General features: G+C 34.2%; 2 protein-coding genes across 21 annotated transcripts in view; one reads left to right on the forward strand and one right to left on the reverse strand.

Annotated features, from left to right (window-relative positions):
- Positions 1-4,053, forward strand: part of LOC111402462 (isocitrate dehydrogenase [NADP], chloroplastic/mitochondrial-like) — an 18,184-nt gene extending 14,131 nt beyond the window's left edge. For 18 of the 20 annotated variants that reach the window (XR_002704287.1, XR_002704288.1, XR_002704284.1 and 15 more), the window contains 6 exons: positions 253-305; positions 1,483-1,553; positions 2,503-2,638; positions 2,780-2,939; positions 3,037-3,156; positions 3,242-4,053. The gene's annotated coding sequence lies outside the window, so the exon portion shown is untranslated. Of the gene's footprint in view, positions 1-252; positions 306-1,482; positions 1,554-1,642; positions 2,256-2,345; positions 2,480-2,502; positions 2,639-2,779; positions 2,940-3,036; positions 3,157-3,241 lie in introns of those variants that run through there. The other 2 variants (XR_002704272.1, XR_002704271.1) reach the window with 2 other exon arrangements.
- Positions 4,054-11,386: 7,333 nt separating this feature from the next.
- Positions 11,387-12,337, reverse strand: LOC111400727. The gene is made up of 2 exons (XM_023028117.1): positions 12,155-12,337; positions 11,387-12,040 (listed from the first exon to the last, which is right to left on the reverse strand). Exons 1-2 carry the CDS (start codon positions 12,335-12,337, stop codon positions 11,387-11,389), a joined length of 837 nt encoding a protein of 278 aa, XP_022883885.1.
- Positions 12,338-18,484: the final 6,147 nt, after the last annotated feature.

Below are 18,484 nucleotides of genomic sequence, written 5' to 3' on the forward strand. Positions count from 1 at the left end.
ATATATATATATATATATATATATATATATATAATTGAATCTATACTCTATTTACATTTCGATTCTAGAAAATTGTGTCTTTAAAACCATTTAAATAAATAATGCTTCTTAATCATCACATCTTCATGTTATATTAGTTAATTACATTGGCCAATCATTTCTTTTATAGATGTTCTATTAACTATATTTAATTGTCCTTTTATTTTTATTTTTATTTATTTATTTATTTATTTATTTATTTATTTTTTGCAGATTTTCACAACAGCAATGTCAACCTCACTATGTACCACCAAACTTCTCAAGATGTAAAAACCTGCCTCTCTAAATTATTTAACAGGCATAGACACTTTAACTCTACTTATTCTTTTCAAAGCGCCAAAATAGTTAAAATTAACAAGCTCAATTTTCGTCATTTTAGTCACAAATTGAAAATTTTACTGTATTAAAGCTTCAAATGACATGAGCAATTCCATATATTTACAATAGGTAAAATAAATAGGTAGTTCTACCTTTTGTATTCTCAATTAATAAATTCTTATTTTATAACATTTTTTCTAATATAATTACAATTATACATATAGTTTACTCAATACTTTTGTTTTATGTTATGTAGAAACCAATACGACAAGTAAATACTGCCTACAAACTTGGAAAATAGAATCAACAATACATAAAAGGTGTTTCCGCTTAAAATTACTACATCCATTAAGAAAATGTATTACTCACTAACATGCGATTGGAAAATCATTCAATTCCACTATATGTATCCATTTTTTTCCAAAAATGCACCAATAATTACACCCATTTATATTTCCATATAACTTCAGCTTCTAGCTTCTCAACAAAATTACCATTTATTCTAAAAACATTTGTAAATTAATTTTTTTATTTAAATTATCATCTAGATGCATTGAGAGTAATCACATTCTCATATGAAAAGGCAACAAATAGATTCCATTTCCCAAAAAAAAAAAAAAAAAGATTTTACAGCAATTTTTCCCATCCTTGTCTTACACATAGATGTTTTACAGTTGACACATGTCCATAGTACTTTAATCATTATCCTTCCAACACTCAATCATACATTGAAAAGTCAAAATAAGCATTAAAATATTTCTCTCTAAATTTTCTATAAATACTGCACTTGGTACTTCAATTTCAGATTATGCAAATAGAATACACGTACTAGAATTCTCTCATACATCTATCAACACTTTGCAGATTCTAATATCAGTTCATTCCTAGTAATTCTTTACATCTCAAGTCTAAAATTCTTACTTCATCTTCTTACATTAACAACTTTCTTACATTTCTTTAATATACAGTTAGAATGTTATATTCATAGCTACAACTACAACTACTTCTACTTTTAACTTATTTGTTCAAGCAACATATAGATATCAAAGATGACTACACTCTATAAGCTTATCCCGTAGATTTCTATATCAGAAAGTAACTGGTCTACAAAAGTCATTATCGCAGGAAAACAGCTTCCGAAAACTGCTCGTAGTTCTATGACCTGATACCAAAACCTCGTTCTAATGGATTTACAGGTAACTATGTATTAATAATTACATAAATTTTCAAGCTTTCATTGTAACTTTATTTTATGTTCATGTTCTCATCCCCTAACATTAAACAGGGTAACAAAGTGACAGCTACAATGTATTATGCAAATATTACAGCACTTAACAATCAGCTCATACTCGAAAAGACATATATAATCTCGAACGCTATGGTGAAAGATAACAACAGTGTGTTTAAAAGTTCACATGAAGAAAATATTTGGACTATAACAGGGAAAACAAAGATCGAAGAGCTCAATGAGAATAACTTAAACTTCCTCTTTTCAAAATATGAGGTCAGCCCATTTCACGAACTTGAGAAGCACATGGACAAGAACGTCAACATAAGTAACATTTCTAACTTTACAACTAGTACTTCTATGCATTATTTTATAGTTATTTTATTTGTGTTAAAATTTACTACATGCAAAATACATAACAAAGAAAATTTTCCCGTCCTTCCAGATGTTATAGGAGTAGCTATAGATATTCGACAAAAACGAATGATCCAAACTCACTTCGGTACAAAAGCTTGTCTTCGGGACGTTATATTAATAGATAAACATTTTGACACAGTGATGCTAACCCTATAGGACACGTTTGTTGAATGGGAATGTATTGCCATTGTTGAAAACCTAGCAACCAGACTTGTCATATAGACTACAAATCTTAAAGTTTATTCATTCAATGGTAAGTTCAATATAAACATACCATTTTATTTACAATGACATTACAACAAAAAATGTGGACACATATTAGTTATGCTTCATTTTTTTGCAGGCATTATACTCTCGACTAAAGTCAATAGCAGTATCTTCATTAATGCTGACTTATTGGTTGTTGCAGACTATAAAGAATGGTTTAGAAACATACCTAAATAATTTCTTAACTTCTTTCCGCTATGTTCTACATGTAATTATATAATTCTTTCATGCAGGGTGATAGCAAACAAAGAAAAACTCAACAAACTTACAGAAAACAAACCATCTGTTACTCTCAGCCTCACAAAACTGTTACCTCCAGCTGAAAATAAATTCACACCAATTGCTGAATTACTGGAAGTCTATCTAGGGGTATTTTCTCAACTACTTCATTCAATATTATATAGCATAAATATATTTTTACTACATTCCATAATAAACATTATGAAAACACCGAACAATTTTTACTCTTAGTATTTTCATAATTTACTAAAACATACATTTTTTTCACAGAACAAATTCTATTGGATCAAGGCCCATTGGAGAGTTATTGCAACACACCAAAAATTTTGGTACATGTCCTGCGGTAATTGCAAAAAGCATCCAATGCAGACTTCGGACAAATTTACAAATGTCGATTTTGCAAGGATGAACATGCAAAAGTAGTACCAAGGTAAATTGAACTTTTAAACATAATTTTAAATATTTACTAACATCAATACTTTGTTCAAACAATACACAATACCTGATTGAAAACAATTTATCCACAGAGCAAATGCTTTTCTGCACCTCGAAGACAGATCTGGAGAGTTAGATGCAAGCATTATAGCGAAGCAGCAGAGGAATTATTGGAAACTAATGCTAAGGAAATAATGGACCATTTCCAAAAGGTAAACACCAAATACTAACATCCTCTAGCATTAATTTTTTCAAAGCACGAAAATACAATAGTAAAATGCATTTTATCTATCGCAGAACCCAGATGGAGAGCTGAACAATGTTATGAAAACCATTAGTGAAAAAGAGTTGCCATTCTATATAAAAGTGATAAAAAAAGGCAAAATCCACCCGAATACCGCTATGAAATCATCTTCGTCTTTAACTCTCTACCCACCATCACAAATGTGAATTCCTCACCTGCAATCATTGAAATAGATCCTTCAACTTCTGTAAGTGATGTGAAGAATTCAACTGAGATGAACAAGAGTTCAGACAAGAAAAACACGAAAGGGAAAGATAAAGTATGCAACACTGACACTGAAGTTCTCAATTACACCGAAGAAACGATTGCAATCTCTGCAAAGAGGCCTCTCTTCCAAGCACTAGATGAAACTATTGAAACAGACTTAAAGCTAAAAAAGAAGAGTAACACGGTGATATGATCCAAGAGTCGAGCCCGACGAAAGCAAGTGCGAGATGAGACCAGTTGATAGTCGATGGCGAACCGATGACGCGATCGAAGACGAGACGAGTCAACGAGGTGATGGGATTGCTCGTCAAGGCAACGATTGAAGACACCATGTTCGGAACTCAAAATGGAGCAACTTTCATGTTCGGGTCGAAGGTCAAATCAACTTGAATCAATTTAATATTGAAGGTCGAAATCGGAGGGAAATTTTAAGCCTGTGCGGTCGCATAGGCATACACGCTCGCGATCGCACAATATTCTACCGAAGCTCAAAGGAGGCATTTTGTTTGAACCATGCGACCGCAAGGAATTGCATGTTGCGGTCGCATAAGCTAATTTTTGGGCGAATTTCCTATTTTTGGTATTTTTTCATATTTTGTTAATTTTTTTTATTCTTTTCCATACTTTGGGATTGGGAATTATGCTCGACTTTTGCACGATTTTTACCCAGTTTGTAGGTTTAGTATAAATAGAAATTTTCATTCAATTGTAAGGACGACTTTTGACATATTTGATATTGAATTAAAGTGAGACGTATTGTCTTCTTTTCATCGTTCTTCATTGAACAATTTCGAACTTATCAAGTGTTAATTTGTGGCGTTCAAACAATCGAATTTAATTCTTAAATTGCATGATCAAGGGGTCTTTCAAGCATCGTTCTTGTTTGGTTTTTTGGTTCGACTTTCTTTTGGATTAATCATAAACTCTTGGATTAATTTGACCTTCTTGGGTTTTTCAGTCTCATTGTGGGTTTCGTAGTCAACGTTGCTAGGGGATTCGTATCACATAGCCTCTGAATCTGATCACTAGACCAATGTCCTTGACTTGGAAGAAAAAACCAGTCATAAAATAATTACAATAGTTTTGTGACAATAGGCAGTTATATATAATATAAGTAAGGCAACTTTATCTGCCTATCTGAAGGATTTTAAGCCTTGGTCTTTTGTTAAAGTCTACTTGTGCAGTTGCTACTAATAATACTTAAACTTCTTTTATTATCATTAAGAAATAGTCTTCAATGCTTCATTATTTGGTGTGGATTTTGTTCAACTTTTCTCTTTAATTTAAGATTGGATGAATTATCATTGTCCCAGTATATTATGGATTTAATTTTTCTCCTGAACAATGTTTTCCCTATTATTCCAGTTTGACATTCACTGATTTCGTAATGCCATTTTTTCTCTTTATGATGGTTGTATCTCTTTCACTTACAAGGTACATGTTTCTTCATGAAAAAACAGTTACACTTGCTTTACATTTGTGTCATAGCTTTATTCTAACATGTGCATGTAAATAATATTTGCGATCTTGTCTTATCATCCTCCTTTACTAAGTAAACGCAAATAATGTCATTTATATGAGTTTTAGGTAACTCAATCTTTTTACAATGTTCCGTGGAATTGCAACTGGAAATCATTTTCTTACATTCATTTGCATTATTGGATATACTATCTCCAAAATACAACAGGTATTATGTTTCTTTTGTGAATGAAGTCTATGAATGCTCTTAATATTCCTATGTATACAATCTTATACTCTTTTTCCCAGATTTTCTCTTGCATTTCAGCATAAAATTTTGAATAAAATGTTACTTAAGATATATGGTGATTTGACTGAATTCATAAGTCTATGCAGTGAATGGATACATCAATAATAGCTTTGGAAAACATTATCAAAACTGCTTTAGATTGATTAATTATCTATTGATGTTCTCTGAGCATAAGCAATTATTTTTAGAATGCACATTGGATTTTCATTAGTGAAAATTACACAAACTAATAGATTTAGAGATCGTATTTCATAAATCATAGGTAAACTTTACTATTTCAAAAATCAGATATTTTATTAATTATAATTAATATATTTTGAATATTAATAATTATATTACAAAATTAAATATACATATTCATCTTACCAAACCCTAAATTTATCTTCATTCATCCCTTTCATTTTCTCTCTCTATATCTAACATTCAGTAGGTTTCGTTCATCTCATTTTTTCTCTATTCCTCTCCCCTCTTCCCCCTTCTCTCATACCTCTATACCTTCTCTCAGATCTTACCTTCGATGGAAGATGGCCGTCGAAAGATCTTGGTCGAACAAAATTTATAGCGATGGTCACCCTACTGTTCGGCGCTACGTCACAGCATGTGAGGTACCTCGATTTTAGCAGGCACTGTATCACTACGAACCTTAACAAGTAGTGGTCATGGAGACGATAGTGATTCGAAGAAATTGGTGCACGACTATGGAGAAGATGGTTTGGCGGCTGTAGATAATAATTTGATGTGGATCTAGGGCAAATGTGGTGGTGGTGGTTTTGATTTTAGATTTGATGTCGATGTGGTATTGGTTGTGTTGGCGGCAACGTTAATGGCTGTGTAGGTTGTAGATTTGTGGAGGCTCTATTGAATCAACCAAGTGCTGCAAGCGGGTGCTATTGTAGTGGTGGTATTGTGTGCGGTGCGGTGCGGTGGTGGTGGTGTTTGTTCACGAAATATTTTCTTTCAATTTAAATCACCACAAGTGTACGGTTCGTTAACAAGTAATAAAGTCGATCAATTGAGTCCGAATATCGTCCCATAGAGATTGATTAGTTTAATTTTACCTAACTTGGCCTTAACCGAAACTGATTTGTCAAACGTGAATTGTAGCGACTCAAATTACCCTTACTTGGACTAAATATGCAAATATGTATGATTTAAATGAACTAAAATGCAAAGTGAATGTGTTGATTGCAAGTTGGTGTACTCAATGAATATAAAAGCGCGGATCACGAATCCCCAAGCAATGCTCAATTTAACCTTAATTCCAAACTTTGACAACACGATGACATTTTGAAGAATCAATACTCCTAAATATATCCAACACTCTCTCTCGAGATGAATTGAACCTATTCTTATACACCACCAGTCTATATCTCTATTACGGATGCAAATATATGAGAATGCATGTGGTTTTGTGAGTACTTAGAGATTCACGTAAAGCAAAGGGGTATATTTCTATCCCCTATCGGACCCTACGATGATTTATACCTTGTCGAATTTATTCCTCTTCTTTTGAATAGATGAAACGAACCACCAAAACTCACAAAATTATGGGACCATAATCATGGAAGCAACTAAATGCATATAAATCATTCAAAACAATCAATACGTGTTTTAGTGTCAAAATACGAAACAAAGAAGTAAATATCACATTATAAGGATCATCGATCTCCTAGTATGGATTTTTCTAGCCTAGCATGATGGGAAGGAGAACACAACAATAAGAATCAAGAAAAGACATCACCCAATCGCACTTTGATTTGAAATCTTGAATCTTGGAATGAATCCTCTCGTTCTTGCCTTCTTTTTTTCTCTTCAAATCCTCCCAAAATAATGTATAATGCGTGGTGTTTGTTTTTTGACCGTCCCTAGGGCTTTAAAAGACTCCCAAGATTTGCTTCCATAAGAGTTTTAATTAGAAAATGAAACCAGAAAATTTCTGTCATGATTGGCCTGTGCTGTCGCTTAGGCCAATATTTTCTTCTCGATAATAAGAAAAACATATGGGGCAATCGCTCGATTTTTATAACTGAGCCGTCATCCAGGCAAAATTTCTTCCATATGTTGCATTTTAGCCCCCGAAATCGATATTTGATTCTTTCAAGCCATTTCTCTTGCAATTTCAACCCTTTGACTTTCATTTGCATCCAATTGAACTAGCAACATCTTTAATCTTCATTTTGTGATCTGAATCAACTATTAAAATGTTGCAACTTAGTCTTCATACTTCGGATTTTCTTCCTTTTTGGTTCTTTTTTGTTTCTTTTCTCTTGAATTCCACCACATTAATTAATATAGTCCTACAAAATATAATTACATAGAATTAAGCCATAATTCAAACTCTTTGATCATAATTAAGTCATATTTGTGAACTAAATAAGTGTGTAAAAATATACTTATCAAACCCCACAAACTTGAACTATTGTTTGTCCTCAAACAAGATAGTGGCTCAACATTAAACAAACATGACTTAATAACCTGTCGTGTCTCGAGATTGGACTAAGTATTTGACTTCAAAAAATTTTAATTTGTGCAAGAATGAAATCAACCTTTACGGCTTTACCTATTGATTGCATACCCCACGTGCGTGTGTGAAATCATGCTAACATATTTAGTTCGTGATGGGGTTAGTCCCGACCCAGAGTGGTCAAATATGTCCTTACTTCGCTCGAAAGGTACACAAATCCACAAACTTATTCTTTTCACTCAGTTATCCCGAGGTTACGTTTTAAAGTTAGAATTTTAGGTAACTGCAGTCCTTATACTCTCTTAGTTTGGATAGATCTCACTATCACAAGTTCACATGTCAACAAATGAAGGCTCTCCCAGATTTGATTGCTTCAACACTTAAGATTAAACTAAGTTACTAGGTTCGCATCAAAGGTATAGTTTCTTCAACAAAATATCCAAGGGTCTCTTGATGTTATCGTGTCTTTTCTCACTTATTTTCTGATAATTTTTTTTGCATCATTTTCTCATTTGCTTTCTGTATAATCCCTGTAGCAAGCTTTATGCCAATGACTCCCAAACCAGTTGACTTTAGGGTATCAGGTTTTAAACACTTGCAGGCTTATTCACTCGAGTTATAAAGGCTCGATTAGATGACTTTTTATTCACCTCTTTCCCTCTTGCTTTCTATATGACCCATGTAACGAGCTTTGGGCCGATAACTCCCAAACCAGTTGATTTTGTGGTACCAGATTTTGAAATATCCTTACAAGCTTACTTGCTCGAATCATAAAGGCATGGAAAATGTGTCATATTTTCACAAGTTAGATTTATGCCCTTTATTCTTTTTGTAGGCATTTGGCCTCCAAAACCAACCCCCAATTTAAGATTTTCACTTAATTTTTATCTCACTGGTCTAGACAATCCACACAATAAAATTCAAACACGAAGCCCTCACTTATCTCAATGCTTTCCTATGATTGCTTAACCATCTCCAAACCGTCTTAAGGTGGTTTACTATTTGATTTAGTATAGGGTTATCATTTTTCTCCTACTTTATGTTCAAAACCCCAATCACTAACCTAACATGTCGAGCATGAGTGGCGTGTATAAAGAATGTCAAGTATTACATCAATAAGTATTGGTTAATTTATTCAACACCATATCCACAGTTTGTAATTTATACCAATCCAATAATCACATCATAGCCGGCAAGACTATCAAGCTCACACGAGCATGCAAGAATGGAAATACAGCAAGCTAAATAAAATGCAAAGAATTTTTTTTAACACTCATCAAGCACATAATATGCAGTCATGAAACATAGATATTGATGAACATAGGCAAAATGATGAAAATATGTTCGTGTCCAAGATTATGTCACCTACCCAAACTTGAACTGTTGTTTGTCCTCAAACAAGATAGTGGCTCAATACTAAACAAACATGGCTTAATAATCTGTCATGTCTCGGGATTGGACTAAGTATTCGACTTCAAAAAATTTTGATTAGTGCAAGAATGAAATCAACATTTACCTATTGATTGTATACCTGACGTGTGTGTGTGACATCATACTAACATATTTAGTTCGTGATGGGGTTAGTCCCGACCCAGAGTGGTCAAATATGTCCTTACTTCGCTCTTGAGGTACACAAACCCTCAAACTTATTCTTTTCACTCAGTTATCCCAAGGTTTGTTTTAAAGTTAGGATTTTAAGTAACTGCAGTCCTTACACTCTCTTAGTTTGGATAGATCTCACTATCACAAGTTCACATGTTAACAAATGAAGGCTCTCCCAGATTTGATTGCTTCAACACTTAAGATTAAGCTAAGTTACTAGGCTCGCATCAAAGGTATAGCTTCTTCAACCAAATGTCAAAGGGTCTCTTGATGCTATCGTGTCTTTTCTCACTTATTTTTTGATAATTTTTTTGCGTCATCTTCTCATTTGCTTTCTGTATAACCCCTGTAGCGAGCTTTATGCTGATGACTCCCAAACCAGTTAGCTTTAGGGCATCAGATTTTAAATTTTTGCAGGCTTATTCACTTGAGTTATAAAGGCTCGATCAGATGACTTTTTATTCACCTCTTCCCCTCTTGCTTTCTATATGACCCATATAATGAGCTTTGGATCGATAACTCCCAAACCAGTTGGTTTTGGATACCAGATTTTGAAATATCCTTACAGGCTTATTTGCTCGAATCATAAAGGCATGGAAAAAGGTGTCATATTTTCACAAGTTAGATTTATGCCCTTTATTGTTTTTCTAGACATTTGGTTTTCAGAACCAACCTCCAATTTAAGATTTTCACCTAATTTTTATCTCACAGGTCTAGGCAATCCACACAATAGAATTCATGCACGGAGCCACCACATACCTCAATGCTTTCCTATGATTGCTCAACCATTTCCAAACCGTCTTAAGGTGGTTTACTATTTGATTTAGTAGAGGATTACATTCTTCTCCTACTTTATGTTCAAAATCCCAATCACTAACCTAACATGTCAAGCATGAGTGACGTGTATAAAGAATGTCAAGTATTACATCAATAAGTATTGGTTAATCTATTAAGCACCATATCCACAATTTGTAATTTATACCAGTCCAATAATCACATCATAGCCGACAAGGCTATCAAGCCCACACAAGCATGCAAGAATGGAAATACAGCAAACTAAATAAAATGCAAAGATTTTTTTAACACTCATCAAGCAAATAATATGCAGTCATGAAACATAGATATTGATGAACATAGGCAAAATGATGAAAAGATGTTCGTGTCCAAGATTATGTCACTTACCCCCAAACTTAGATAATACATTGTCCTCAATGTGAAGATGAAATAAAAGTGTAAACAGACATAATTGAAGGACAATAATAAACTAAAAGCGTAAGATGGAATACGAGTACTCCCTTGATCTATATGGAGGTGGTGAATGAAAACTAGGACCCACGGTGTTTCTCCTTTTCCCTGTGACATTCTTTTTGGCGGCATCCTGTAAAAGTGCAAAGTATGCGTATTAGTTTACATGGTGTAAATAGATGCAACTGAGGTAAAAAATAACCTATGTAGTGTATAAATCTCCCAAACTTGCTTCAAGCTACATGTGTACATTATTGGTGTGTATAATGCATAATTTATGTCTCAACATAGGGTTTATATCACAAAAATGTGAATCACCAACGAAACTTCACTCAAAACATGCACTTTGTTCAATTTGACACATGACTGACTAAAATAGGACTTCAACCTCATGACTCGTGCTCAGTGCATTGGGACTCGTGTGGACCATGCGATCGATGACCTAAAACTATTGATAATGCTAAAAAAATTAAAAGTTCCTAAACTATTGCAAAATGAAGTAAATGAAAGGATAGAAATGTTGGGTTGCCTCCCAACTAGCGCTATTTTATAGTCAATAGCTCGACTTTTGGTATAAGTGTGTTATGACACTTTAAATATGGCTTGGTAGGTCCTGCGTAGTTTGTTCAATATGATCTTGTTTCGCATTGCAGTTATCCTCCACACTTCAAACCTGTCCTTAACCAAGTGGTGTGACTCTCTATCATCATCCGTTTGAGACTCCATGGGGTATACCTCGATCTCCTTTGAGTCAATGAGAGTGGATTGAGAGTGCATCATATCGACCTCGTGAATGTTTGGCGGTTTCTTCAACTCTTAATTGTAGGAGATTTCTATGTTAATCACATCAATCTAGAAACAGGTGTTTGGCTTGGTGGGATATTTCATTGATTTGAAAACATTAAAAGAGGCCTGCTCCTCCCCCAGTTTCAGAGTCAATTGTCCTTGTTGCACATCTATGAGAGCTCTTGCAGTTGCTAAAAATGGTCGCCCCAATATGATAGGCACGTCCTTGTCTTCTTCCATGTCCAGAATTAAGAAGTCTACTAGGAATATAAGTTTATCCACTTTGACCAATACATCTTCGATAATCCCTCGTGGATGTGTAAGTGATCGATCAGCCACCTGTAGAGTTACTGTAGTTGCTTTAGGCTCCCCCAATCCTAGTTTCCTAAAAATAGAGAGTAGCATCAAGTTAACACTCGCACCAAGATCACACAATGCTTTATTAAAATAAAAATCACCAATTGTGCAAGGGACGGTAAAACTCCTTGGATATTTCAGTTTTGGTGGGAGCTTTTTCTGGATCCTGGCGCTACTCTCTTTGGTTAACATCACCGTTTCATGTTCCTCTAGCTGGAGTTTATTTGTTAAGATGTCCTTCAGAAAATTGGCATAGCTAGGCATCTGGATTAGTGCATCGGCGAACGGGATGTTGATGTGGAGCTTTTTTAAGATTTCAAGGAACTTCTTATATTGCTGCTCCATCATGTGCTTCCTTAACCTCTGGGGAAATGGAACGGGTGGCTCATAGGGGTTAACTGGAATGGTGGCCTTACCCCGTGACGTCTCTGAACTCTCATTTGGTGTGGATTTACATGTCTACTCATTTTGCTGTACAATCTCTTCTTTTGTAGATGGTGTTGTTTCATTGTTTACACTCGACCTCTTAATGTGTCTTTCAGGTAGTTGCATCCCACTTCGAGTTGTGATCGCTTGAACATGCTCTTTGGGATTCAACTCAGTATTGCTTGGTAAAGTATCTAGTGGCCTTTTCATCATAGCGAGTGCCATCTGCCTCATCTGCGTCTCCAAGTTCTTAATTGCAGTACCATGATTTTGGAGAGTAGTTTCAGTTTTCCTTATGAACTAATTATTTGCTTCCATGTATTTTTCAGTCTTTTCCATGAACTTTGCAAACATCTCTTCCAATTGAAGTATCTTCTCTTGTTGAAATTGCCTCTAAAATCTATTCTGATTCTGGGTACCACCCCATGAGAGATTTGGATGTTCTTTCCAACTGGAATTGTAAGTTTCCCCTTATGAGTTGTTCTGTTGGCGCTGTCCCCATTGTGCATTATCTGCTTGCTCAATTCTTTGCATTATGATTGGGCACTCTGATGTTTTATTCTCAGTTTCACATTTCTCACAATTGCTCTTCTTAACGTGTGCTGACTGTGACATGCTTTCAACCTTGTGACACAAAGAGTCGATCTTTGCGGATATGGCTGAATAAGTGTATATCTCGTAGACACCTGGACCTTTCTTTGGGATCACCCTCTCAGAAGACCACATGGCTAAAGTGGTAGCCATTCTCTCGAATAATTCCAGTGCCCCATCAACTGCTCGTGTGGATATTGAGTCATCTGATGCTGAGTCTATCATGCTTTTGTGGTATGGAAGTAACCTTGTATAAAAGAATAGGATTCGGGTCTTTTGGTCAAACTCATGTTGAGGGCACTTTCGGAGCATGTTTTTTAATCTGTTCCAGGCATCGTCAAATGATTCAGTTTCTCCTTGACTGAGTATTGATATGTCATGTCTCAACTTAGCTATCTTGGCCGATGAGAAAAACTTTGTGCAAAACTTATGAGCCAGCTCGTTCCAGGTGGTAATACTTGCGACAAGAAGTGAATCTAACCACTCAAGTGCTTTATCCCATAGCGTATGTGGAAATAGCCTTAGCCTAATAGCATCGTCCGAAATTCCTTGATATCTAAAATATTGGCACATATCCAAGAACCGAGATATGTGTGTATGTGGATTCTCTTCAGCTCTGCCATAATATTGATGTCCATTCTAGAATAGTTGTATCACATTGGTCTTCAACTGGAAGTTTGGTTGCCCAAACGGTGGATATACTATACTAGACTGGCTTTGAATCACTTGAGGAGTCAAGAAATCTCCCAAAATTTCATTTCCTTCATCGATCGCCTCTCCTTCATTAGCTTGAAAAACGGGGTTGTTCTGTAAGTTAGCCATTTGTTCTTGTTGTTATCGACGTGCTTCTCTATTTTCTCGTTGCAATCGGTGAAAGATTCGCTCAATTTTCGGGTTTGCTAGAATTAATTCTCCTCCCGTCGTTGTATACATGCAACTCTTTGAGAAAATCAATAGTAGTCAGATTCAATCAATATAAATAACTAAAATAAAAATAAAACAAAATGCCTAAACGAAATTAAATGAATAAATAAAAATGAAAATTGAAAGTTCGAATTAGTGCCTAGAAAGAAATAAAATTAAACTAAACTCAATTCCCGGCAATGGTGCCAAAAATATGTTCACGAAATATTTTCTTTCGATTTAAATCACTGCAAGTGTACGGTTCGTTAACAAGTAAAAAAGTCGATCAATTGAGTCAGAATATCGTCCCACAGAGATTGATTAGTTTAATTTTACCTAACTTGGCATTAACCGAAACTGATTTGTCAAACGTGAATTGTAGTGACTTAAATTAGCCTTACTTGGACTAAATCTGCAAGTATGTATGATTTGAATGAACTAAAATGAAAAGTGAATGTGTTGATTGCAAGTTGGTGTACTCAATGAATATAAAAGCGCACTAGGATCACGAATCCCCAGGCAATGCTCAATTTAACCTTAATTCCACACTTTGACAAGACGGTGACATTTTGAAGAGTCAATACTCCTAAATCTATCCAACACTCTCTCTTGAGATGAATTGAACCTATTCTCATACACCACCAGCCTATATCTCTATGACGGATGCAAATATATGAGAATGTATGTAGTTTTGTGAGTACTTAGAGATTCATGCAAAGTATAGGGGTATATTTCTATCTCCTATCGGACCCTACGATGATTTATACCTTGTCGAATTTATTCCTCTTCTTTCAAATAGATGAAACAAACCACCAAAACTCACAAAATTACGCGCCCATAATCATGGAAGCAATTAAATACATATAAATCATTCAAAACAATCAATACGTGTTTTAGTGTCAAAATACGGAACAAAGAATTAAATATCACATTACAAGGATCATTGATCTCCTAGTATAGATTTTTCTAGCCTAACATGATGGGAAGAAGAACACAACAAGAAGAATCAAGAAAAGACATCACACAATCGCCCTTTGATTTGAAATCTTGAATCTTGGAATAAATCCTCTCGTTCTTGCCTTCTTTTTTCTCTTTAAATCCTCCCAAAATAATGTATAATGCGTGGTGTCTGTTTTTTGAATGTCTCTAGGGCTTTAAAAGACTCCCAAGATTTGTTTCCATAAGAGTTTTAATCAGAAAAGAAAATCAGAAAATTTTCGCCGCAATTGGCTTGGGCTGTCGCTCAGGCCAATATTTTCTTCTTGGTAATAAGAAAAACATATGAGGTGATCGCTCGATTTTTGTAACTGAGCTGTCGCCTAGGCAAGATTTCTTCCATATGTTGTATTTTAGCCCCCGAAATCTATTTTTGATTCTTTCAAGCCCTTTCTCTTGCAATTTCAACCATTTGACTTTCATTTGCATCCAATTGAACCCGCAACATCTTTAATTTTCATTTTGTGATCCAAATCAACTATTGAAATGTTGAAACTTAGTCCTCATACTTTGAATTTTCTTCCTTTTTGGTTCTTTTTCGCTTCTTTTCTCTTAAATTCCACCACATTCATCAATATAGTCTTACAAGACATAATTACATAGAATTAAGCCATAATTCAAATTTTTTGATCATAATTAAGTCATATTTGTGAACTAAATAAGTGTGTAAAAACACACTTATAAGTGTTGTGTGCGGTGTAGTGGTTAGGTGGTGGTGGTGCTGTGAGTACGTTGTGTTGTGTGCGGTGCAGTGGTTAGGTGGTGATGGTGCTGTGAGTACGGTGCATTGTGTGCAGTGTGGCGGTTAGCTGGTGGCGGTGCTGTGGGTGCGGTGTGTTGTGTGAGATGGTGATCTCGACGTGGTGGTGGATCTAGCAGTGTCAGTGATGTCGATCGGTTGTCCTACGGTGGTGGGTATGGCCTAGCAGTGGTGGTGTTTGATGATGGTGTGGTGGTGGCTCCGGTTGTCGCCGTTTCGCTGTTGTGGTAATGAATCTGTTGGTGTGTTGTGGTGTTGATAGGTTGTTATGAGGTGGCGGTGGCTTTGTTGGTGGCGGTGCTCCGTTGTTATGGTGGCAACGATGGTGATAATGATGGTAGATGTGTCGATCGCGAGGTGGCAGGAAATGTGGTTGAATGTTTGCGACCAATTATTTGATTGATCGTGACTAACAATTGATGAATTTGTAATATGTGACCTAAAAATTGTGACTGTAACTCACAATTGATTAAACTGGGATTGAACAATTAATCGTAACCAATTAACCTATTAATTTGTAATGAATAAATGAGTTGTGACCAATAAAATTTTTGATTCTGTGACCTACAAATTTTTTTTATCGTGATTGAAAAATAACATGAGACCTACAAAATTATTGATCGTGCCTGAAAAATAACATGTGACCTATAAAATTTTTCATTTGTGATCGAAAAATAAGTTGTGACCAATAAATTGATAAGTTGTGACTAAAAATTAATCCGTGACTATTAATTTTTTATTTATTTATGATAGATGAACAAACTGTAACCTACAAAATTTTTGAATTGTGATCGTATAATAATTTGTGACATAAAATTTCTAATTTGTAACTAAAAATTAATAAGTAACTAACTAAATCGTTAATTTGTGGTCAAATTGTACAGATCTGTGACCCTAATATATTTAATTAATTAAATATTTCTTAATTAAATCATAAATAAATTTTAATAAAAATCTGATTTTTGAAGTTTGAAACTTGTTTTCTTAATTTTGAAATGTGTGATTCTTAAACTCTTACTTATGAAATTTCCCCTTTTCATTAACATTCAACACGTTAACATTACTTTAAAAATAATATAATGCATGGGCTAAAAACTAGTAATTCTTAAAAGAGGGAATGGATGGGGATTGGGGCACACTTTGCGTTAGAAAAAATGGCAATGCCCATGAATTGCCACTATGAATCTTGGGAGGTCCTTGGGCTAAATTCATGCATTTCCATTATTCAATTGAATTGCAAGCTATTAGTTAGAAAAAGCTTGAAATAAAATCATTTTTTATTTATTGGTTTGAAATTTTGAATTTAAGGGGAGTATACTTTGTAGATCCCATCGAGATATTTTGGTAAAATTACCATCACGTGATATTTTAACTATAATGAACAGAAGCTATCCGCTATAAACATAACCTTTTAATGAAGTTAAGAATCTTGATATGATAAAAATTAGTTGGAAAGTTAGTCTCTTCATTTTGCAAGAGTCGAGAATCACAAATATTATTTAAGGGTTGACATTTTAATCGGAATCTAACCTCCCCGATCGAACTAGAGGTTCTAGTCCGATTTTTAAACTAGAACCGTGATTATCTAATTCTGTAACTGTATTTATCATTTTTTATAAGTTTTTTTTTAATAATTAATTCACCGACCTTGTGATTGGTCCAACTAGTGAGTGTGCAAAGTCAAAGTAGTAAATATTGGATATTGTTATGCTAGATACTGAATATTGTTTTTGGCATATTTGCAGTGAATTAAGAAAGTATTAAAATATATATCTGGTGATATATTATATTTCTGCTATTTTTGTCAATATTGAGAAAATAATTTTTATTGTCGGTTTATGGTTTATAAAGAAAAATATTATGTTAGAATTGAACCCGAAATGAAGCCGACTATTCGAATTCGAATTCGAACTCGATAATTATTTACAAAATACTCAAAAGTAATTGATGGTTTCGAGTACTGAAAATTCAAATCGATCTATCAGTGACCCAGAATTAAATATCCGATATCATGAAACAAATACTTATCAAAATTCAATTAGCAAATTATTTAATTCTCACATAGGCGAATGGATTTGGAATTTTAATTTGAGTGGCATAAATACGAAAACCACCGCCGCCGCCTGTTACGGCTGTTAATCGCTCAAGAGATATGGGCCTCTTATAATTTAATTTCCCACATATATGGCAAAAAAAGATATTTGCTCTGCTCAGATTTTTACTCTTCCTTCTCCAATTTGTTTGTTATTCTTCACCATTCATGCTCAAAAATCAAAACAAAACGTACGAAGTCAAATGATAATATACTTACAAAATGATGGCTTAGGTAATTGGACATGCTTTATGCAGGATTAAAACTCTGTTTGATTCTCATTATTTAACCACAAAAATGAAAAATATGACCGTTATCTATCAAATCAAGTCACTATATTTGCATTTCTATCTCTTGTGTGGATCTCATAACGACTATATTTTTCATCCTCATTCTTTTAAAAATAGATACCAAATAGAACCTAAATATACAAAAATAATGTGATTTTTATGAATATTTTGTAAAATGCATTGATTGTTAACGCTATAAAGATCCACTTCGAGTAAAATTAGTGATAAAAAAAATTAAACGAATAAACATTTTTCATTTTTTTAAAAAAATGAACGGTCTATTTTGAAGATGGACCAACTAAATTTGTAATTATTTTAATGCATTTGAAGTTTTTACCTCCACCAAACAGGGCTTAAAACTAAAATGGTATAATCTATCTGATCAAACACTGTCTTCTTCATTCTACCAATACTAGCATAGCTTATTTCAGAATATTTACAATGTCATTTTCATGACAAAATAATGAAATATCATCTTCTATCGAAACCAATTAGAATAAAGACCTACAAAATTTTCAAAGTTGAACTCAAATCAAAACTTGGTTGGAAACTTTAGCATGTTTGTCATGGAGAATTGAAGGTAAAATTTTAATCATATCATATACTGCTTACCAAATGTGCACTTCTCGTGTAGTACTCGTTACACTAAATCCTTATTTAGATGAGATGAATGGACGAAAGCACTTATCACACACAAGCAATCATCACAAGATTCATAACTAAGAAAAAAATGAAACATAAACTAGGAG

The sequence above is a fragment of the Olea europaea genome, chromosome 10 (genome assembly GCF_002742605.1).
Source record: "Olea europaea var. sylvestris chromosome 10, O_europaea_v1, whole genome shotgun sequence".
NCBI classification, from domain to species: domain Eukaryota; kingdom Viridiplantae; phylum Streptophyta; class Magnoliopsida; order Lamiales; family Oleaceae; genus Olea; species Olea europaea.